The sequence below is a fragment of the Stegodyphus dumicola genome, chromosome 3 (genome assembly GCF_044657685.1).
Source record: "Stegodyphus dumicola isolate Sdum_Otavi_A_Nest chromosome 3, ASM4465768v1".
Taxonomy (NCBI): domain Eukaryota; kingdom Metazoa; phylum Arthropoda; class Arachnida; order Araneae; family Eresidae; genus Stegodyphus; species Stegodyphus dumicola.
In genome coordinates, this window is record NC_140770.1 from 232,093,834 (window position 1) to 232,119,452 (window position 25,619).

At 32.3% G+C, this 25,619-nt stretch overlaps 1 protein-coding gene across 1 annotated transcript in view; it reads right to left on the reverse strand.

Annotated features, from left to right (window-relative positions):
• Positions 1 to 25,619, reverse strand: part of LOC118202396 (uncharacterized) — a 258,620-nt gene that overhangs the window by 20,854 nt on the left and 212,147 nt on the right. The window contains exon 3 of the mRNA XM_085813904.1: positions 7,408 to 7,572. Within this exon, the coding sequence (XP_085670030.1) occupies positions 7,408 to 7,572 (165 nt within the window). The remainder of the gene's footprint in view (positions 1 to 7,407; positions 7,573 to 25,619) is intronic.

Below are 25,619 nucleotides of genomic sequence, written 5' to 3' on the forward strand. Positions count from 1 at the left end.
AAAAAACTTTTAACAAACATGAAAATTTATTGCATCCAATCCTTCCAATCTCCTTCATTTCATGTGCTATGACCAAAAAAAAAAAGGTCTTGATTTAAGTCCCCACCCGCACGATCTAAGCTGAAACTCGTCCGTGGAGTATTGAATACCTTCTGCGGATAAATTCCGTCCTTGAATGGTTTCCATAGAAATTCCCCCAACTAAACAAAGTTACTGGCTATGGTGACAAAAGAGAAAAACTTTCAACTTGGGAAATTTCCTTTGATTTCAGTTTTTCATCCCCTATCTTAGATACTCTCCCCCACAAAAATTCTACAGTCACGTGAGTTTTCTTGGGGATTTTTTTTCCTGTAGAGTTTGTAGGTACCCTTGTATGCGTGTGAGGTGTGTATTTGCGTTTTTATTTTATTTTATTTTACTGCTTTTCCAGGTTTACCCGATCGGTTTGATATGTAACTTGAAATAAGGCCAGTGGTAAGGAATGGAAAGAAAAGAAAGTGAAAAAACAGAGAGAAAGAAGTTTGAGGCAATGGCTGAGGGTGAAGTTATACCACTAACTTTGTTATTCGAATTTTTTCTTTTTCACTTCAAAATAAAAAGAAATAAAAAAAAATTCTTGCTCAAACTTTTTTTAAATCTTTTTGCGAAAGAACTTCTGTTGAAAAGAGAAATTATGTTTTCTTTTATAAGCATGTTTGAAGATTGGGGCTCTAGAAAAAAGTCATAGATTATGTTCTTCACCTTTTCTTATAAGCTGGCAATTGAATATGAGCTTGCTAATATTACAGATAAAGATTTCATAGTGTATATTATCATAATATTAAAGACAGTACTTTCATTATATAAATATCATCATTCTTCTATTTTTATCAGCACAAAAACCTTCAAAAAAATCAGACATAGATACCTAACATTTCCACAGATAAAATAAGTGCAACGATAGCTATTATCTTAATGATTAAAGAAATAAATTTTGTAGAGTCATAAGGATTTTTGAAGCGGAGGACGTGAGAAATGTGCTGTGTCTTAGTCCGGACTCGAATCCTTGACCTCTCGAATACGCGCCAAGTATGTTTCCAATTAAACCACGAAAGCATGCGGAAAGGAGAGAAATACCTTATAGCCTTATCCTTAATTATAGCTGTAATTAAACATATGAGGTCTGAGGTTCTTGGAGAAATGCTGATCTAATAATTAAAGCGTTTGGTCAATTATCTGTTGAAAAATACTTTTGATAAAATACATTTTGTGTCTCTAATTCTTCAAAATCCTTAAAATTTCTTTATTTCCTCATGAGGGAAACAAATGTTTCGATAGTTACTCATGAACATAAAACTTTTATAAGGTATTATCTCCCTCCTTTCCGCATGCCTTCGTAGTATGACTAGAAGCACGCTCGAAACTATTCGGAGGTCTCAAGTTCGAATTCCGGCGAGGGCACTACGAATTTCTTTATTACCCCTGATATTGAAAAATTCTAATGCCTCTGGAAGTGGCGCCCGAACTAAAAGGGGGGGGGGAAGATAATTCGTCACCACCCGTAATCCCTTTTAAAGGGATAGTATATATGATATTTTCTTCCTCCTTTCCGCATGCCTTTCTAATATAAGTGGAAGCACGCTCGGCGAGCATTCGGGAGGCCTGGTGTCCCGGCGACGACACTGCACATGTTTCCCGTTTCTGCATCGATATAACCTACTGACTCTACTAGTTAAAATTTAATTAAGCTTATTTCGATATAATTGGTTTGGGTAATATTTTGTTGTACTTGAGATTCTGTCGCCTGCAAAGAAAATTTAATTTTATATTACGAAAGGCATTACGTATATTTTTCTACCATTTTTCGAAGGAGCAAATTATTCAATTTCCACTTTCATTTACCCTTAGTTCTAGCATTCATAGTGAAGTTTTCAAGTATATATAAGAAAAAAAAAAGAGTAAAACGATTTAATCTATTTTATTATAAAATTTATAACTTATTTTAAATTTCTATATAAGGTAAAACAATTTATTCTATAAAGCAATGGTAATGCAGTAGTACCCCCGTATCAGTGAATATATATAGAAAATAAATTATAGAAATAGAAAATAAATAGATGTCATATTTTGGCAGTCGGGCACACACATAAAGCTTGGCATAAAATGACGACACAGAAGAGATTAGCTGATTTGGTTCCACATGTTTATTCAATTCAAATGCCAAATCATTATTCTTTTAGATTCTCCAAAACTACATATCCAATAATGATTTAAATTAAAATAAGTTAAATTATCGATCTCATAACTATTCTAGCAAAGGGAAGAAGAAGGGACAGAGCGGCAGCAAACGTCTTAATCGGGCGGGAAGAGAAAATAAATCTGACAAAAATGGCGCGAATTCTTCATTTATAGTAGCGATTACGTAACATGCCAGAATGTTCTCGAAAGTGCTGGTGTAGGGGCAAGATCCTGAAATTGCGGAAAGTTAATTAGAAGGTGCCTGTTCGCGTAGAGGAAAGTGGAAAATACATAGAAAACAAATCAAACTTTGTTTATCATATTTATTTTCCTTTTCAGTTAACTTTAATTTCTTATATGTAATACGTTTCTCCTTCTATTTGCACACATGAAGCCAAGTGCCTATCTTTACCAGGACCTTACCTTTCGATCCTGCTTCCAGTTATAAAATTTCTCTTAAATAGGAAGCACAATTTCATGAAAATAGTTTCCACATTGTGAGAAAGAAGTCTAAATACGGAATTTAACTTTTTATGTGTTTCTGAAGAACAAAACTCCGATTAGTAAAAAATTTATTAATCTTTATGAAGTCGTATACACTTATAGAATCGCTACTTATGTCAGTAGTCTTAAACTGGTGGCCCACCGGCCGCATGCATTTCCAAAACAATTTTAGGAGGTCCGCGAATATATTTCCCGTAAATCATTAGCATTACTATGACATATTTTATTATGGTAAGAACTTGAAAAAGGTTTTGATATCTTAATGATTCTGAATTCACTTTTCATTATTCTTCCTACCATGAAAAGCAAATATGAGTAACGTCCCAGAAAATCTACCAATACACCTACAATCAATTTACATTGAGATATAAATCTTACTAAAAAATTTGAAGATACAGATTGGATAAACTTTTTTCGTATGTGTTAAAAGATAAATACCGTAATTATGAATACCGTCAATTATAAACATACCGTCAATTATAAACGTTGATAAATACCGTCAATTATAAACAATGATAATATCGTCAATTATAAACATTGATAAATACCGTCAATTATAAACATTTGAAATAAGAATAATACCTTAACTTGGGAATATAATTATATGTCAACAATTTTCTTCTGTAGTTGAAAATCAACATAAGTCTAAAAATTTAGGCTAATCGGTGATCATCTGCAATTCGTAATAAAGATAGTTTCTTCAATACACATTTTATCGAAATCGAAATGCCATAAGATGTTGCAGCTGAAAGCTGTAGTCAGTGCTCTAAAACTGAAATTGCATTCGGGCCGAACGCTTGATCTAAAAGTAACTGATGAACCAATTTTTTATTTTAATAAAACAAATTTTTTAACTAAATTAAAAATTCTATTATAAATTACAATCTATTATTGTCTATTACAAAGTGAATTTCTGTATTTTTTCGCACTTTAAATTATCAACTACAAAAATAATTTTAATCAGTTCAATGTTTAATAGCTCTGTACTGGTATCAATCTAACATAATATTACCTGCGGATTGAAACAGTTCGTAACAGTCCCGATGATAGGTTAATAAAAATTTATTTTATCATAATTAACACTCCAAAGTTCTGGAATTTTCTGCAGAAATACTCATACAAGAGTTCACAGTATCACAGCGTACAATCAGTAGTTACGTGTGAAACTACTAAGGACATTAAACACAAGACAATGCAAAGCGTATCTAAAGAGAAAGCTAACTCGGATACCTCAGTTCACGTGGAACTAACAACACGCAGCAACAACAACTAAGCAACTGAGAGCAGATCTCTCTTCAGGTTTAGATAGTTTTGAAGCGGCCGCCGACATATTTCTAATACTTTCTGCTTCTCAAAATTACTGGAAAGCAATAGGAGAGTGGAATTATGGTTACAGCTAACACGGTGGTCAATTTAATTAATTCAATTTGAATATATATTAGGGTGATACCGGGACCGGACCAAAATGTGTCCAAATGGTCGCCAAATTCGGCCACAAATTATGTCGCCAAAACCGTTGTTAACTTGGCGATATCTCGCCAAATTGCCGAGATACCCATTTACTCAATGTTAAATGCACTTGCCCCTGTATTCTTACTTTTCCGGCATAGTTCCTCTTTAGATTTTCGTGTTGCAAAAGAAATACAACAATTTTACTTATAATTCTACCAAAATTATTATCTTAAGTACAAATTCGTTACAATACTAAAGCATAATGAATATTTCATTAATCGGAACATTTGCTCTATACAGAATGCATAAAACATTAGATTAGAAAGCTCACCTACCTCCAGTGTTAAAATTATTTCCATAAAACTCGCTACTTCATGTTGAAAAAAAATTTAATGATTGCCCTAGATGTCTATGATTGAATATTTAAGGAAATATAAGTCTACAAACACCATTTGGGAGCGTCTGTACACATATAGGTTCATAAATATATAATTATTACAAACATTAAATTTGAAAAGTTTGATAAATTTAATTCAAAGAGTAATGCATTAATCTTTCATTATAAGACAGCATAATACATATGCTTAAGCTTCTGCGCTAGCAAATAATGCTTCTGCCGAATTCAGGTCTTAAAGTTCGGAAGAAAAATAAGCTTCTTAGGACGCCTTTTATTTAGATATTGTCAAAACGAACAAATTAAATCCGAAAACATATCCAGCAGAAATATCCTTATGAAATGAAGAAAAAAGTTAGAATATGCTCAGCTTATTTCTGTTATTAGATACATGTACATAATTTTCTCTACATCTCAAGCATAAAAAATATTAAAAAGGCCAACCAAAAAAATCCCGTTTCTTTCTCGTCTTCGAAAGTCATGTTTATATGCACTCTCCAGAGATTTCTGAGTGAATATTGTGCGGTGCATTCTGGCTAACCTTCTTACGAAGATTGTTTCATTCTTGCACAATTCTTGCGGGAGTTGAAGACGCCAAAAGAATTGAAATACGTCGCTGGAAGAGATTACTACCTCAGTTTCGACAGCTATAGTGAAATAAACAGATATCTGCTGAGGAAATACAGATGTAATACGTTGTGAAAGTTCGTCGAAGGAAATAATTGTATTTGTAAGAATAACGAAAACATTTTTATTGAAGTAAAAAGATCTTGTCTAGAATGGCTTGCCACTGAATACAAATATGGCATATAGAAGGGGATGTCTTGAACATAAAATATGGGTGGTTGACTGGTATCCTTCTAGATTCGCGTTTTTATGAGAATCATACTGCAGGGGTGCGTGGAGGTGCTTTAAAACCTATGATATGTATTTCTTATCGTAAAACGTTAATTAGAATTCTGATAGCACTAGAATTCAAAATTTGCAAGTATTCCATATTCTCTGTATTCTCAGAGACTTGATGCAAATGAAATAATAGCGTAATGCCAAAAGTAACACTATTTTGATTAATGAAAAACTATGATGAGTTTAGTTTCGAAAAATAATGATATAGTACTTATAATATAAATAGTATTTATAATAGGAATAGTATTTATAATAGAAAAATAACGATATAGTATTTACTTTAACACATTTGACCTAAGCTTTTAAGCACATTGCATTTATTCCACAATGAGCTATCAGCCAAACTCTATGCTCGCGACATTTCGCTGTCATAGAAAATAGACGATACAGATGTTTTGGAACCTTTATTAAATGAGACGAAAAATGAATATATAGATTTATTTTGTTTAATGTATTTATTTTCAAATTTAAAGCTCACAATGTTCATTCAAAATCTACTCAGTTCATTTACTGGAGAACGGATCAAGATTGATATTTTAAAATTATTCTTACATAAGTTGGCTAATTAATTCTACAGTGAAGTTGCTAAATTAAGGTTTCCTTTCAAAAAGGCGACAAGCAAAAAGGAAATGCGAGCATTTTATTTTGTGATGACAATATTATATTTTCATGTCGTCCCTGTAAATGAAAGTTCTACGTGTTAAAAATCGTTTGGATATACTAAACGCTGAATTTTTCTCCTCTTAATGACTTTTCACTTTCTACTTCTAGACTTCTGTTAAGGGAGAAGGAAGGAAAAAAAAAGGTTTTTCAGTTTTAACAGATATTTTGGTCTTTCATACATATTGTTTTAACGTTTTTAAGGCAAGATTAATAATGCATAATGTTCCTACTCTATCATTACCTCATCATCAATTAGCAACGGAAGATGAATTGGATAAAAAAACTGCGAATCTGAGAGAAAAATAAGTAATAGTAAGTTGATAGGGAAATAAGCTGATCACCCCCGTACTTCCTGACTGAATCTTTATTTTCAGATTTAAAAAATCAAGCGAATTAACATGTTTATTTGTATGCCATCCTTCGTACTTGAAGATTCGGAATTTACCGCGAAGGAAAATCTCATCTTCTTAATGCTCTTAAATAAAACCCTTTTTGACCGTCTCATTTTTGTGTCTATATCACTTTTCAAATAAAAGGATATTGCTACCAAATGCATTATTTTTAAAGGAATAACTTAACTAACATAAAAGAAGGTATGGCAACACTGAACACTCTAGTGAAAATTCTAAATATGTGCTGTTTTTAAATATTTTGCGATTTTGCTGTTGAAATTTATGCGGTGTAAGTGCGAAGAAAGTTTTATTTAATTTATTTAGAAAATAAAATTAAAAAGACAAAACGTTAAACGCCAAAAAAGTTGGATAAGTCACCTTACTAAAACACCTGCATCATTGATATGATGAACTTAGAGCTGTTCAACTAAGAACTGCCTAAATCTGAAGATTTATATTTTTTTAATGTATTACTACTTTTTGTACCCTAGTTAGTCTTTCATGTGAGGCACGTGCTTTACTCACTTCACTGTTGTCTTTTGCCTCGCGTAACATATATATGAATAAAATTGGTGAAAATTAAAAATAAAATTAAAGTTCTGTTTGTAGAGACATAAGGGTATTTTTGTGAAACAAGAGATGTTAAAAATGCGCATTTTCATCGCCGGGCTCGAACCTGGACCTCTCGAATACACGCCGAGTGTTCTAGCCGTTACACCTCGATGTCATGCAAAAAGGAAGGAGATAATTTCAAACTATAAATAGTAATTGTATCCAGGAATTAACATAGGAATTTCATAATAGTCTTATTATGGAAAATCAGTTAATTTTATTTTACGTTATAAAAACTGTGAATGAAAAACAGAAGGCATGACTTACCGCCATGAGGCCCTGGTATCCTCATGGGCAGATCCATTGCCCATTGTTCAGCTGTTTTTCTCCTCATATGTTCCCATTCCCTCAGAGGATCTACCAACCGAGGATCGAGGAAAGGAGACCTTTGACCGAAGGCTGAAGCAAAAGCTCGTAGATGGTACTGTTGCCCTAAAATACAAGACGTTGCAATTAAAAACATTTAAATAAAAATACAGTAATCTTCTTCGACAATAATATTAACTTTATTCACATTAGTTTCAGTATTCTGGAAATGCGAATGGCTTACTTTCTGTTCTGTTCTCTAAAGACCGCTTAGGTAATTCAAATAATCTGACTTATCACAAAATTTACTTCAGCAGCCTAAATATTATTTATTTCCCTTCAACGCTTAGGTACACGAATGGATAACTAAAGCTGCGAAAATATCAGAACGCGATTTTAAGAAATTTTAAATCCTTTAAGTTATACAGTAATTAGTTTAATTTCGAAGCAGGAAACACGGAAAATCAATGCGTTCGCCGGGATTCAAACTCCGAACGTGCTTTCGAATTACACTTAGAAAGAAGCTATAAGGAAGGAAAAAGATCCGTACAAGCTGTTGAGAACTCCGCTCCCCTCCCCGAGGGTCAACGTAGAGAACTCTGAGAAGCTACTGGCTAGGATCTGTATCTAGGCGGTCTCGGCTACGGGAGTATACAAATTACGAACCTTGTGGTTCTGCAGGCCCAGAAAGGTCACTTACTGGCCAGCCCTTCCCCATGGGTCTGGAAGGTCCTAGAGTTGTAGTAGCCCGAGGTGGCGTCCCGGGTAATGTCCCTCTGCGACGGGCAGCATGAGCAACTCGTAAGTAGCAAATTGACGACTGGTGACGCTCTGGGGTCTGTGTTACTCTAAGTGCTTTGCCGCCGATCTCTCCAAGGATCTCGGACAGGGGTGAGGGCCGTTAGTGTCATTAAGTTGACGGAGAGGGAAATGCCCAGAGATTATCTTAAGGTGTTGAGAAATTTGCATTCTTCTTTGCGGCTTCGCAGTGAGATGAAATGTTCAACGCTATATAATCCCGCGATAGAAGCCAATAAATGCGTGAAAACTGTGTGTCCTCCCTTTATGTGCTTATACGGAGTGTGTCGTCCTGGTTATTGCCGTGGCCAGTTGCCTTAATGCTCTCCAGCATGGTGCGGCAGTTTGAAATACAGAAGCCTGACCTGGAAAATAGTTGTCGAAGATTAGAATGGGAATAGAAATTCAGCAAAGTGTCCTGGACAGCATTAATATGACGTATCGCATAGAATTGTTGCAGGAAAGTACCTGCTGACATATCAGTCTAGCTAATCACCTGTTATTCATTTTTATCATATTTCCTCACACGTCATAGGCTGATATATTCTGTTCATGTGTTACATTCAAGGAAAGAACCATTTAAGTTTATGTTTCACTTACAGCAAGTATGTTCCTTTAGGCAAACACGTTGTACATTTCGAAAATACTCCGAAAATTATCAAACATTAAATTAACACAAGGTAGTACTTTGCATAACTTTTCTGTTTTCGTACTTCAACGCCAGCAGAAACAACTCATTCAGCAACTCAGGATTCCTTAATTCTACAAAACCCTGAATGTTCGATGAAAACGTGGAACCACTATCTCCAATATTTTAATTTTTTGCCCCTCGACGGGCAACATTTTATACAATTCTATTTTTTATGTTGTATGTTTTCTCAAATCGAATACTGGTCAAACGAAAAATCAGATCAGCGCCTTCGGGAACAGCATCACCTAGCAGCGTATGATGACGGTTGTATATATATGTGCGTGCGTATCCTCAGAAGATATAATTCTAGAAAGTTAAACTATGATTAACTCGAATTTATAGAATTCGGATCTAAAAAAATAAAAGCACTATATATATATCAGTAGTTTGTAACCTATTTTGTCTCATGCACCCCTTTCACCATTGCTAAAAGACCATTCCCCCAACCCTTCTTTCCGAAATTTGAAAAATATATATGTATTTATTTTAATTTAAATTACTTTTTAACGTGTTTTATAAACTTTCAAAAATTCCTTTTTTTAATGGATTATTAGAAATGAATACTATGAAGTAAAGTTAGAAGAAAAAGATCATGGTGTACGTCAAAAGAACCTCCTTTAGTAGCATCGAGATAGAACTTTTGCGTGATCAGACTACAAAGGTTTTTGATTTTAGTTGATTATGACAAAGCACACTAGGGCTATCTGCCTAAGGGAATGGATGCCTTCGTAGAGGACGGAAACTGGTTCGTACACATCTGGAAAACCACGAAAATGCCCATGCAGCCAGGGCGTTTGCCTGGAATTGAACCTAGGTTAGAATTACCGGTGTTCAGACTACAAAAAAATTGTATACTATAAACTGCTGTCACCAAATCCAGCTATAAATTCGAAAAAGAACTTTTCTCAAATGGTAGGTTTAAAAGCCGAAGTTGGCGCAAAGTACCCAGAACTGCCGAGTTTTCGATGAGTTGACTTCGATCATGACAACGCTTGATCCCACATTTCGATGAATGCCAGAGAAAGATTTATGGAATATGGCTGGGATGTTTTGTGTTACTCCCGATATTTACTAAACGTTGTCCACTTAGATGTACATCTCTTCAAGTCACTTTGAATTTTTTGAATGATTGGGGGTTCTTTTCTTTTGAGACTATCAAACAGCTCCTCAGTAATTTTTTTATGAATAAATGTAAGTATTTTTGAAAAGGAATTTTTCAGCTGCTGAAGAGATGAAAGTCTTAGCACAAAATTGTGCTTTTGTAATTCCATTACTTTTTTTTAATGTTTAGTATTGTTTCATTTGTATTTATCATCAGAATACCGCAGTTTCAAAAGACCTAATAGGCAACTAGGGATGTTAATTTGAGAACGCATTATTCAAAAGAAAGTAATTTCACACTACTGAAAAATAATTAATTTGTTGTTGACTGCCTTAATCCAGGGCCGCGTTATTTTCACAAGGTCTTAATCAACACATGCGTAATATCAGAAATTGCGGTATGAGAAGCAACATTATATCAGGAAATAGTGCAATTAAAGAAATTATGCTAACATAAAATTTCATTACTATTTGAAAGGTTTGCATTCAATTTCAGACATTCAGTGTACTAAACTTAATGCAGTTTTTAAAAGTCATTTTTACCAATGCAAAAGATTGATGCAAAACTATTCCACTTTATGCATTCTTCCAACTTTCATATTGGACATCAGCAGGGTGACGCATTATGATCGCACTAGCCAAATCTGAGGAAGGGAGAAAAAAAACTCAACAGCCTTATGGCCATAAGAGAAGGAGAGGATATTGAAACTCGTTAGGCGTAGGTAAGCATTTTGGTATGCCCCTCCGCAGCACTGCGACTGATGTTCTCAGATCCAAGAAAAATAACACGAAATGACGAAAACGGTCGAAATGGCAAAGGAGGTGGAAGGTTTGGACCAAGGAAGACGCAACTCCTTTTTTTTCTCTTTCATTTCTTCATTTTCAATCCTGTTTTCATTTTTTTTTATCTCCCCGAAACCCACCCTCTCCGGGCGCACCGAGATTATCCCTTTTTTATAGTACAGGGTGGAAAAAACGTAGAAAAACTTTCAGAGAGCTCGTTTGTGACGCTCATAGTGAGTAGGATGGAGATATTGTCTCAGTTCGCCAGCTGCAGGTGTTTGGATAGATCGCGGCTTCGGAAAAAGGAAAAATTCAGTGAAAGTAATGATGTTGAAAGTCTTTGCTCAAATACGTGAGTTTCATGCAAAGAATTAACACTATTTTACAGTATAAATTAGTTTTTGAGTCACGCCAAAAGGATATAAAGAACCTTCATTTCTTGTAAAAGTGAAATCAGCCATCAAATTAATTAGTCTTAATAGAAGATAATAAAAGGCAATAGACTGAACAGGATAGCCTTTAATTTCAAACATAATAAACTGGTCTTCAGAAAGTATTGATAAGTATAATGCAACAAATAAGTACAATATGACAAATATTTAAGTGCAAATGAAAAATGAATAGAAATTTCAATTTCTCCGTTTCAAAATACAGTAATAACTGATTTTCACATATAATATCTCCCTGTGTGAGAAGGGAGTCCGATAAGTTTTCCATTTTTCTTTTTTACTTTTTAACCTTTTTTTTTAACTTAATGAGAGAGAAAAAGTACCAAATGGAAATATCATTAACTAGGCGTCAATAAAATGTTTAATTACGTAAGTACGAAGCATTATATGAATGCATTTAATACGCTATACATACAAAGATATCAAGAGTTACATTTGACACAAGAGTCGGTCACAGTTGACATAAGAATTGACATAATCACATAATCACAATTGGCATAAGAAAAGCATTTTTTTAAGCACTGAACAAAAAAAAGCAAAAACAAAAAGCAAGCGTTAAACATAAAACAAAACAAAAATCGAAAATTAAGTCATAGTAAAACTTGAGACTACTGCTAGAAGAGAAATAGCATCATTCAATATATTTTAATTTAAGTAAAGCGAATATTATAATCTGAATACTATATTACAAAAATCTTTTCCTCCATTTATAAGAGATATCAATTTTATAAGAAGTATCAATTTTATAATATAAATTTTATAAGAAATATCAATTTTAGAATAAAGGTTCTAAGTATAATAATGTGATTATTGTTTAGAAATATATTTCCTTTTCATTTATATTTCGAATAATATATTGAAACAAACAACGTTTTGCGATGTCTAGGTTTAATACATTTTTTGGGGTCATGTGGTGTAGATTGTAAAAACGTTTGTTTTATTTTACTTCTTTATTTTTTAATGCTGCAGAAAGGGCACTTCTCGAAATTACAATAATTCCGGCTGAAAAGATAGCAGAGTTCCTTTGAATAAATAGCATGATTTCATCATAGCAAAAATGAATGATCTCAGCAACAGAAAGAAGCAAGCGAGAAAAATGAATCGGATGCAGACTCGGATCTGTAGTCTGGTTAAAATTGAGAACAAAGAACATGAAAGTCTGGCAAGTGATTTAATAAAATAAAGACAATGCAAAACTACAGACCTATTTTATAACAAAAACTGTTTTAATATTATTATTAGTAAATCATTTTAAGTTAAAACGTCACTATTTTAAATGCGCTTTCTCTAAATTATTCAAGATCATGTTAACCAAGCTTATTAATAAATATGAAGACATGTGATAATCGCAGAATGTATCATTCCAACAACCCTAAACAGGACTATCTTCTGAATGTTTTTCCAGTGTATTCCGTTTACGGCTAGGGTTTTACAATTTTGTACACTTACGTACGAACTTAAAACCATTTTTCATTGTCGACTAGCTATCTCAGCCTAGATGTTCTACACACTTTTTTTTTTTGTGTGTGTGTGTGTGTGTGTGTGTGTGTGTGTGTTTCTGTTGGCTTAAGTTGAAAATTTTAAGGATTGCTGATTTTCCTATATCCATTCTTGTAACAAATTCTAACTAGACAAATAAAAAATGGTTAATTCAACTAAGTTTTGACTTCGAATAATTCACGATTACAGAGTTTACTTTTTCCATAAAATTAAAACCCAAACTATGAGATTTAAGAATTTCCTCCACTGTAATATAGTCCATGATTACTAACTGATGTGTATAAAATATCGAATAAAATTAATGTAGTGCTCTAAATGTGCTAATGTAGTGCTCTAAAATTAATGTAGTGCTAGCAAACTTATATATAAGCGTACAAAAATGTAATCAATTCAATTTTAGTGCTTGATATTGTTTTGTATGATAGTAAAATCTAAGGTGATAATACTTAGTTTTAAAAAAAGCAAAATATCAGAAAAAAACCAAAGCGTTTCTTCTTTTTAACAAATACAGTATTACTGAAATGCGTAAATTTTTATATCTGAAGTTCCATATAATTAGTGAACATTTAGAGCAATACGTCTAAAAGCAAGCTTAGACCGCAGAAGCTTTTAAAAAGCTTTTATAAATGACGATAATGTATAAAGATATGTAAAGTAACCAGCTAAAACATCAATTTCATGTTTTCTTCGTGCTATAAAATCATCAACAAAAATATGTAAATAAAATAAAAATTGAAAAACAAACAAACAAAGAATTTATTTACTAAACTTACTTAAAATTTTATCTCTCTCTTAGAATTAAATTCTACTGGAGTTAAGAACTAAGAAACAGCTCGGTGCGAATAAAAATATGAAAAAACATCATTAATTTATTTAATTTCTTCGCTACACTATGCTGGTTTATCAAAACTGTTTTTCAAACTAAAGTTAATTTAACGTGTATATTTCTGAAAAGATTAAATTTTTAAATTATATTTTTCAGAAATTTTTATTATCCTTATTTTACTACCTCAGGAATGTTCTTCATGGAGGAAAGAACCATTTGCAAGCATTTGGAGGGGGGGGGGAAGAAAAGTAAAAATACTTTTTAAAATCAGTTTAAATAAGACCGATATCTAGATACTAATATAACTTTAATATATACCATTACGTTCAAATGATAACATTTATGCACTAAATAGTAAAATCAAAACCTATCAATGTTAATTACTTATATTAAAAATTTAGCCCAGTTGGAATTTTGATTTAGCATTTCTCTTTCTTTTTAACTTTTTTAACTTATTTTTCTTTCTTTTTTATTTTGTTTCTCATTACTACATAATCAGAAGAAAAATATTATTATTACGAAGGGAAGGGGATTCTATCTAATTTTTTTACACATTCCCTTCTGAAAATACGTACACTTATCTCACATACAAATAAATTCGTTTGTACTGCACATTTAAAAATGCGGTAGTTACTATAAAATCAATTAAAATACTATGTGAACATTTTAATTTTTTTTAAGTTCAATTAATTTTCATTTTAATGATTTCGACTCCAGAAATAAAAAAATGGGCGAAAATGTATATATACAATATGAACAATAAATACTTCTCTAGTATATAATTAAAAGATAATATACTACATTTTTGTTGAATTAAATTATTCTTAGCATCAACCAGCTTGTCACAAGTCGAAAATGAAATAAACGAATTTCAGCGAAGAATAGTTTATTGAAATAATTTTTGTTAATGTTCCCAGTCAAGAACATCGGAAAGATAACTGATAAAAGCCAGCCTTAAATTATTTATCCTGTGTTACTAAATCCATTGACTGAAAGCACTATATCTAATATAAAATCTTGATAAATATGAATGTTTAGTGCAGATCGTTTAAGCAACATACATCTGTTTCTGTAATGTTAACACCTTATTTCAAAATAACTGCTTCACAATGCCATATTACGTGTAGTTTTATCGTCTCATAAGATAAGACTCAGAGAAGATAAATTTCTGATACACCGAGTTCGATCTCCGAATTAGCACAGCATTTTATTCCTCTTAAAATGTTAAGTTTTGATTGCAGATGGCAGCACCAGTCTTTAAAATGCTTTTATTTGGCTTTAGTGGGTGATTAGTTATTACGGAATGCTCTAAAGCATCTGAAATCATTATTTGATGCAGCGAAGCAGCCAGACCCGTTTTTAAATATTATTTAAAAAGTCCAGCAGCGTTCGTTTTGTTACCGCATGCAGGGTTCAAAATAAAAGATTGCCTCCCCAAAAAATCTGGAAAATCCTATTTATCATGCAATACTCCATTTTTACAATGCTCCTCGCTACACAGCGATTGCGGATATTTTCTAAAATGAGATTAAATAAGTTTGATCTAATTAACACGTTTAGGACTGGAAATAAAAGCATGAAACTCTTTCGAAGAATAAGTGGGCAATATTCAAATCATCATTCACCGATATCCAAAACTTAACTCTTTAAAAAAATATAAAATTTGAACGACAACTAAAAATTTCGCTATTGATTAAAAAAAATTACAAAATGTACATAAGTTATAGATATATCATGCAAATAAAGGTATGTGAAAATGAATATGATATAAGTCAATGAATGGTATGACGCGCACAGATTTCAGTAATATAGATTACTCTGAGAGAAAAAAAAAATATATATATGTTCATCGAATATCCGTAACAAGCTGAAAACGAGACCTCTTATATGAAATAGTTATCTATGCTGAAAGAAAATGCTACCAAAGTAAACTAGAAATGTTTCCCAAAAAATACACAAATGTTAAACCGAAATGAACTAACTGTCTGGTACGCTATAATATGCACAGGCATACACAGGATTTTTGAAAGTATTGAGAAACCTGGTGACTCATGTCATTCGCTTTGTTGCGATATTCCTTTTTTGTGATGAATGAATAACTAAATTTTATCTTTATTGAATCACGGAAATATTCTTCTTGTGTCGTTAACTTATGAGGAAAGAATAACCTAGCAAGTTTTTTTTTCTCTTCCATCCTTTCCACTCCCCCTATTAACTTCTAGAAAGAAAATTCGAAAAGATGTCCTTAAATCAACTAGGAGAAAATGTCGTACTGTTTTCAATTCGCCCATTTATCATCCCGGGAAAAGTTTTGCGGCTGGAGAGAAATACTTATTTCAAAACCTAAAACCTTATGCGCATGACCCATGAAAACCAAAATCCATGAAACAAATGCGCAGTTGCGTCTTCAATAGTTAGTCTTTCCATTGTCAAATAAGTGCAAACATTTTCATGGAAGTTACTTTGCGTAAAATAATGTAGCAATTTTTTTTCCTATTTCGCTTTGCCATTTAAACAGCTCATTTTAAATACATGATTTTATGCTCTATATCTTTAATTCTTGAAAGACTAATATTTAAACCAATAAGCCTACCGTAACTAATTATCTTAAAGTTGTTTCAAATACTATTAAAGTTGATACCGGTACATCATGATCAGATTGCAGTTCTTTAAATTTTAAATGTTTTACGTTTATTTAATTATGACTCAAGGATTATCTGCCTAAGGGAAGGCATGTCTTCGAGGAGGACTTTCCAAGGGAAACTAGCACGTATACATGTCACAAATGGGAAAATCATGCAAACGCCCCTGCAACCAGCCCGTTCCTAGGAATTAGAAACCTGGACTTCCGGTGTTCAAAGACTTTAACGTTCAGCCGCTGGATATAATTTTTAAAACTTAAATTTTTGATTAAAATATAAAGAATTGTATTATTTTTAATTTTTGATTACATTTTTTAAACTTTAAATTTAATAATAAGTTCTTGGGGATGTTTCATTATAATATAGTTGAAATCTGGAAATTTTACATTTTTTTTTAATCTGACGTTTTTATTACAAAGGATGGGTATAAATATTTCCAACATTTAATTTTAAACACATGATTTTTCTTAAGCTAGCGTTCTTTAACTATTTAGCTTAAAACTGCTTCAGTAACAAACTGGATCTTTAATATGAAGACCAGATTGCAATTTGCATTTTTTTCTTTTTCTTATTTCTTTTCTAATCATACAAATTCTTTTTTTTTATTTTCAGTCTAAAACAAGATTCAGAATTTTCATTTACGGACAACCACTCTACTCATCGAAGAGCTGAGATTATCACTATTGCTCTTTCTAAATCTCTCTCATCTCTCTCTATATATAGATGCTCATTTGATAAACAGCTCGAAATAGATGACATCACGAGAAACTTTCTAAAAATGTTGCAAAGCTACCTTTTACAAGTATAATTTAATGCTCTGCAGAGTCATCGTATAGTACCTGTAAATGAAACATTTTCGAGTTAGTTATATCAATTCTATTTTTTAATATTTTTTTTCACTTTTCAGGCTAAATTTATTTGTTGGAAAGCCCCGGCAGGCGTCGAATATCAGTAAAAATGTCAGTTCATCGGTCCAACGATAACCTCCACAACAAATGATCGAGTGCATAAGAGCGCCTGCTATCAGCGATAGGGACAAAGGGATTAATTTTTTCCCCAGCCTAATACCCACATTAATCAGCTTTAATGGCTTGTTCTTCACCATATTCGACGTTGCTTCCACACTCGTTATGCACTCGGCTGTTTTTTAACAGCCAGAAAAACCTAACAAAAACACTTCAGATTTAAGTGAGTTTAAATTTTTTCTTCCTTTCTTTCCGTGAGGGGATAAAGGTATCGGTGTAACGTGAAGAATTAGCAATCTTCACGTCATGTATAATTAAGGTATTAGAAAGTTCTTCGTAATGATGATAATGAGGGACAAATATGTGCCTTGCACTATTTTCAAGAAGGATAATAATATATAACCAGCTTACCGCTGGGGTTGGTTCGAAAAAACGGAAGGAGAAAAAATTCGTATAGTAGTAGCAAATATGTAGAAAAGTTGCTGATCAGCATCATGCAAGAGACGAGGAACGTAGGGCATTGACATTCGCTTTGAAGTTTAACATTAAAATGCAAACAGAAAATTATAAGCATATTGAATTGTTGATTAACATCTGATGAAACATTCAAAAAAGCAGTTTCTCGAAAGAATAGAATGAGATGTAATTCTACCTTCTAAATGTGGTTTGTTTTCTATAGTGCATTTTTCTTGTATCAAAATGCCTAAAGGACATTATAAGTTGCTTTGTAAACTAATTTATCTAATTATTTTATTTAGAGATTCTATCTCACTCTCAGCTTTACCCTCAAAATATACTCCCTTGTAATGTAGTAAATATAAAAATACAATATTGCATATGTAAGTGTGTGTGCACACATACACACACACATATATATATAATTACAAAACAATTATTTTAAATATATATATATATATTTAATGCAAACCTAATATATGTATCCATCTACATCTAGTATATGCATTATAAAACTGAATTTTTGATCCCGATATATCTACAATTTTAACGGAATGCTCTTATTTATATATATATATATATGAAACTGAAAAAATTCCTTTTCTGCTGAAAGATGTCCACGAGCTCTTTTTTGAAATCAAATCATTTACTCGTAATTTTAGGCAATAGTCCTCTTACATCGGAAACCTATATATACCAAATAACATTATAGGAACAAATGTATATTTGATGTGCTAATAACAGAACACATTAATAAAATTGTTACTTTATAAAAATTACGTAATTTAAACTTTTAATAAAATGACAGCACACAAAACAAAAATAGACTAGAACTGCAATTATTTGGGGTGCAGATATTTGGATAGTTTAATTCTCCTTTTTAGGGCAAGTAAAATTAAGCCTATTTTTAATTTATTTACGAGTTTTTGATTTCGATCATTCATTCGTACTATTTAGGATGTTTGTGCTATGTAATCTATTTTTCACGGGATAGGTAATAAAATCTGATAGCGCAGCGGAACAGCTGCCTATCCCTTGGTCTACTGCAGTATACATTCCTTGCATTAATCTGAAAAACACAGCATTAATTACAGCTGCTATACTTTCAAATCAAAGATCCGGGAAGGAAATTTCAGGCTGTCAACTTAATAAGGAACGTATTTCTTCCTTGAAATAGTCGAATGCTAATGATTTCAACAGTTGATTTAAGTTATTTCGATGCAGAAGATAAATTAAACGTATCGAGTTTTTTCCTTGTTCGAAAATCCAAATTATTGCAAGAAATTGCGAGTAATGTTTATCATGCTAAACGTACGCCCTAAAGCATTATCTTAAAAATGCCCAAAGATATGTAATAAAAATCGACGAAAGGGCCAAAAAGAAAATTCATAATTTCAGAAAACTTCTAAGATTGTAAGTCAACCATCTTGACTCTAAGTAAATGACACAGTGCAGCGAACAATATAACAGAACAGCATCGTGTCTCACAAACTTTCGTGTAGAAAGAAAAGAGTTGCTGTCCACGTTCATAAAGGAATTTTGGCAAGGATATATAGAGATTCATTGAAAAAGAAAGAAAGAGAAGAAGAAAAAAAGAGAAAGGGAAAAAGAAAGAAAGCTACTTAACAAATTTAAGTTCAGATAACTGAGAGCTTTCATATAACTCAGATATTCAGATAACTCATTACTGGCCTGAGAATTTCTCTTTTGAAATCAAATAACATTAAAGAGAGATGGGGAAACTTCACAAAAATATATAGGCAGAAATAAAATGAGTTTTCGCCTTAAAGTTTTAAATACTCTTAATTCTTCAAGTTAAATCACAAAATAGCTATATAGTTTAAATTACTATATAGTTTAATTAGCTATATAGTTGCTTTAGTAAATGACAGCTTTTACGTAAAATCGGCTACTGAAAAAACTCTATTCATCATGCTTGTTTTATTCAAAAATAGACGCCTAGGCAAAATTAATACTCTTATGGTTTTATTAATCTACAAATGATAGTCCTTTCTGTATGTAATATATAAGCTTTTCAATAATCTAGATATAATAGAAAAAAACTAAAAATGAGCCCAATTAATAACCGAAGTTGTATTAAATACGTATACATACTGTCTGTGATAGCCCTTTCCACCCGAATATGCGTACCCGGAAAACCGAATCTTGAATTTCCAATCCTTCTTATTATCTATTTAATGTTAATCTTTAAAGAATTTTTAATTAAGAAACTAAATGATTTCAACGCTATCAGTGACAACACACTGCCCGGAATAAAGAATTTTTAGCTCCAGCGCGCGAGACTATCAGAAATACTAAAAGTATACTGTTTTTTAGTATTTTAGCCCAAACGCTCACGAATCGTGTATGTATGTGTGAATGAAAAAAAGCTCCTTTGGACGTAATATAAAATGTGAAAGCTTCAGAATTTTTCTTTAATAATTTTATCATCTTTTATTTTTTATTGTTTCTGTTGTTGACTGCAGTTTTATATGCCAATTTTAAGATCACATAAATCTGGACTGAACCGATAACAAGAAGACGAGCTAATCTTTTAAAACATGAAATAACTTTTAATAATGCCTGAATTATTACGTTTCATGCGCCCATTTATCTGAAAAAGGCTTTAAAAAATAAATGAATAAAATACGTCTCCTATTTTCTATATATATGAGCCTAAAACATTCATATGAAATAAGATGTTTAAAAAAGGATACGGAAGGCTTTGCTATCCATTCATAAATCAGTGTCTAAAATTAGATACAACTTCAGTGGCAAACAATTTGACCTTGTACGTCCGAAACCAAATCCATACGCTGATACTACCTGATGAAGAGAATCTTTTTGTAATTGTCCATAGAATGGATTTATAACGTCATAAACTTACTTCAATTTTTAGAAGTATATACTTAAAAAAATGCTTGTTAGTTGGTTTGCTTATGATTAAAGTAAAGAATAATTTTCACACGGAAAAACTATAGATTCAGAGCAGAAAATTAAAAGTTTTCTATTTATAACAAGCATATAAAACCAGCTGTTTGGAATTAACTAAACTTAAATCTTGATTAATAGCGAATCTTTTTATCTTGCACATTTTAAATTCCTATGTTCATTCAGTTAAGATATTTATAATTATTGATTACAAATTAATAATTAAAAACATATGAATTAATATTTAGTAATTACCTGGTTAAGAATTCCGAGCACAACTTTAACGAAATACTGTGTAGATGATAGAAATCGGGAAATCATTTATTATACGATAAGAAACATCTCACTGACTTTTAAAAGCCTAGCTTAAACGAACGGACCTACCAATTCGTGCGGAACTTCAGTCAACATTTCTAATCTTTAAAGAAGGGGAAATTAGGCTACGCATGGATGATGGAAATTCATACATTATTCCTTGTAAACGATTTTGTACGTGTAACCACATTTATGCCACCATCCTCTCGACGGATATCATCATTCATTTTCCTATTTTCACTTTCATTTTTTAAAAATCTATCATCTTATAATCGCAGTCGTAAAAATGCAAAATGTCTATCTAAGTGGATGATGCTGAAAGGGATTTTCGGAATCGAACTATTGATATAAAATTACGATATCCAGTTTTGGGGTTGGTGTAATCCATAGATTTAACCAATGCCAAGAAAGATAACAAAGTACAATCTTAAAGACTTTCAGAAAGACATTATGTCTTTTATTTTCAATGCGAAATACATTGTGTGAGTGAAATGCTTTTAGAGGGTCCGTTTCAAATAGGAATTACAAACTTTTTCATTCAGGTTTTTCCTACGTATAGACAAACCTCTTGCAAATAAACTCGCTTTCTATTTTTGGTAAGATTTTTGGAATGATATGTTTATCTCAATATTTTTGTGGTTTTTCACACAAATTATTTAAAATATTTTCAAAGAATGTATTCTTTTCAAGCTATATACCAACTATATGCTTTACTATAATAAATTAATAAATTCTATACTTATCTTTAGGAAATCCAGAAAAAGTCAAACATTCTCATTATGCTAGAGCTAGAATCGTGCCATTTATTATAAGACATGATAACATTTTCTAATTTATAAATGTCAATAACTTACTATTCCACTGCAATTGCTAAGAAAACCAGTTATTCATATGTCTAATCCAAACTAAGAAAACGTTAAAATTTTGACTAAAAGAATATAGCGTTAAAAGTTTGAATCGACATATCTAAAACCTTATTCAGAAAAGACGGAAGAAGTGAATTTTCCATAGTTTATGACTCATCGTTTCTCAGTTATTCTTTTAATCTTTAGAATTATCCAAAAGACTTCTCCATTTGGTGATTCGGGTTTCCTTGAATTCACCAATATTAGTAAACTGAGGTTAATCAAATCGATTCCAGTATAGTTCTTGCTAGAGGTTTTAAAAGCCTTATCTCATAATTTTTGTTTACTTTGATTCATTTTTCGTTGGATAAACAGTTACGTTCACATTTGTAACGTATGTCACCTCTTTATATAAAGTAAAAATTCCCGTGTATGGCGCCTAATATTTAGCGGCGCAGCCTGTAGAGTGATTAGGGGAGCCGACTACTGTACCGGAGGGCACGGGTTCGAATCCCACAGAAGGCATGACTGTAACTGTCCGTCTCTTCATAGGAGGCAAGACGGCCACCTATGAGGTGCCTCCACAATAAAATGGCCACCATTTCCGGCTTCAGGAGTGGCCAATGCTGAATAGGCAAGTGCCTGTCATTGGATTAAGAAAAGTATTTCTGCTCTTTGAAGAAGCAGAAAACTAAAGCCAAATTTCAACATTCATATATCTTTCTATCAATGTTAATATAAAATAGATTTTTCAAAATTGTATACCTGAAGAACAATACTTATCTGTGATATGAAGATTCAAATAATGCACTTTAATACTAATGCACAGCTAATGAATAAGCCAAATTGCGTATTTCAAAGTGTCAAAATCCTCGGACAGATAAATAGGTTGCAAGAAAATATAACTATCTGCTAAGACAAATTACTCGAAAAGCCTAATTAACAATGCATATATAAACAGTAAAAAATGATTTATCCAGCCGACGTTTTACTCGGCAAACAAATTTCAAATAAAAATAAATTAATGACTGCCTGACAGGTTTTAATTTATTATGCTACATGCAGATAACCTCTTTTTAATGTCACATAGTTTATTTATGTTTAATTACGTTAATATACTATTCTTCCCATGAAGAATACTCCTTCAAAAATACTTAGCGAGAATGTTTAACAGGCCAACAGTTAGTATACTTGCTTACATACGCGCACAAAGGATCGGCAAGAAACTGCATTCAGATTTCTGCACCCAACCCTTGTTCTGGCTGACAAGCATCGAGCTTTTTGTGTTTACCCATAAAATTACCGCTCCCTAAGATTCGAATTAACTGGGCGGGACTGATAGTGACAAATGATGTCCTTGATCGCCTAGATATCCAGACGTCAAATTTCCTCTCCAAGAATCCCCACCCAGTTTCTTCCTGATTTCTTTCTTTTTTTTTTTCTTCCTTTTTTCTATCGAAGTGGATTTCCATGCTTTTTAAGCGTTATTAAAGGCTTTGGAATCACCTTCCTCAAAAGAAGAGACGGAGGCAACGATGGGTCGATCGTCATACCTCCCCCCCCCTCTCGAGGTTGTTTAGGGTGTCAAGCACCTCCCAAACCCGGCTTATGATGAGAAGGCTGAGAAACATCCGAGTTACGCAGTAGTAATTTAAATATGGTTTAAACGAGAGTTTGAGATGATACTTATGAATGCACAGTTTGTCTTCAGGAAAGTGTCAGAGCGCAGTTAACAGACAAGTGTTCGGATCGAAATTAGAAGACATTGATCAAGCCTTCGTTGGTGCAATGATAATCTGCACAACTACAAAAGATTAGGTTGTTGATTCGAGCCGCAAATTTTTACAATCCAATAAGCTAATTAAAACTAGTGATTATTAATATTTAGTAATAGGGAGAGCTAGGAATGAAATTCAATAAGGAGAGGTAGTAAAGAAAGGCAATAACATTCGGCTCGATTTTATCAGTTTAATGTGTCTTGTTTAACTCATTCTGGCAAAGCAAGTGAAGATCAGCCTAAATGAAATGATGCCTTCATGGAAGACTCTCTAGAAGAAACTATTTCATATTCACATGGCACATGGAGAAAATCATGGAAAGGCACAGGCAGCCAATCTGCTTGCCAATATTCGAGTTACAACCAGAAATACAACTCGATACTAAATATTCGAAAACAATAGCCCTTCAGGGACAAAGCCCTCTGGACTAAAAATACAATCAAACTAATAAAATCTGAAAGCTTTCAGATTTTACATTACTCCCAAAAGGGCGTTTTTTAACATTTTGTGCTTTAACTTTATTCATTAAATATAATGGTCTTTGAACTTAAAAGAGCATATCTTTAGAATTTCCGATAAACAGTCTCGCACGCTGAAGATTATTCCCCCCCCCGTACAGTCTTGCCATTGCTTGCTTTGAAATCGTTAAGTTTCTTAATCAAAAACTGATAAATGCTTTACAAAATATCAAATATATAATAATGCAAATTTCAAATTTGGGCTTCCAGATGCCCATAATCGGGTGGAGACATACGTTATTCATAATTTGATGGCTCTAAGTACCGATGTTTTTTCACAAGGCGAGAAACATACATGCATTTATGCAGATTCTTTGTTATTTTAATTTCTTTGAATATAATACAGGGCAATAATATTTGGTGGCAACAATTAATTTGGTGATTCAGTCTTTTAAAGTGTTCGACGCAAAATGCCAAAACGAAATTAATAGCCCTTCCAGGCTAATGCTCTTTGGGCTAATGAAATATCTCGTTTTTCAACAGTTCCTCTCTCAGTCGAAAAAATTATCCTTCATTAACATTATTCAATTTATTAATGATAAGTCCAAAAGCATAGGCTTATAGTACGGCTATAAGAAGATACATGGATACAGTCCTAAATTCTTCTAAAACAGTACTAATAGCTGCATTCTCTTGTTTTCGTCATTTAAGTTATAACGTATGAGCCATACAAGCTTATGAATATTAAGTCACTCACAAAGCAAAAATTGCTTTGTGAGTTCAACAATATTATTTCAAGGTAATTAATATTCTCTTAAATATCTCGTACAAAGAGATTGTTGATTACAATACTCATAATAAATTTGGTAGTTGATATTGACCTAACGGTATTTAATACGCATATCATTATTATATTTTAATTTGAATGACGAATCAAATCAGGTAACGGATATAGAAATAATGGTTTCGATGGCAAAGGCTTATATCAAAGAAAGGGCCTGTTACAATAATTCATTTTAATATTATTCAGTAGATTTAATTTTTGAGATGCAACTAAATTTAAACTATTTAACATACGAGATTATGTAGGCAAAACAGTAAGTATTTCAAATATGTTTCTGAAATGTTCAGTTCCGTTGATAAAAATATAACTATCTTAACTTTCCTAAATTTGAATGACTATCTTAATCATTCCTTGATAGAAAAAATAATATAAATGCTTGACAGTAATGAAATACATGTTCAATATTTCAACACACTGATTCCATTTTATCTTGAATTCAGCAATTGCCCATTTCTTTCAAATCAACGCAATCAGACATTAGGAATAAAAACTAAAATGTAAGTACCGAAACATAAGTTTCTTTAATACCAAGTATGAAATTCCCAAACGAATTTGCATCAAAAGTTGTAGTATAACGTACGTATGTATAAGTATTTGCATTCTAAGCCCGATATTCCGTGGCGCCAGTTTTATTTTTTTTTTTTAATCCGCAGGGGCAAAGATGAAAAGTATCATCGGGAACAAAATTGAAATTTGAAAGAAAAACCATTTTATCTTTTTATAAAGCCGAGAATTCGCAATGTATTGACTTTATGACGAAATAAAAACCTGTCTCGCTTACTCGGCCGAGG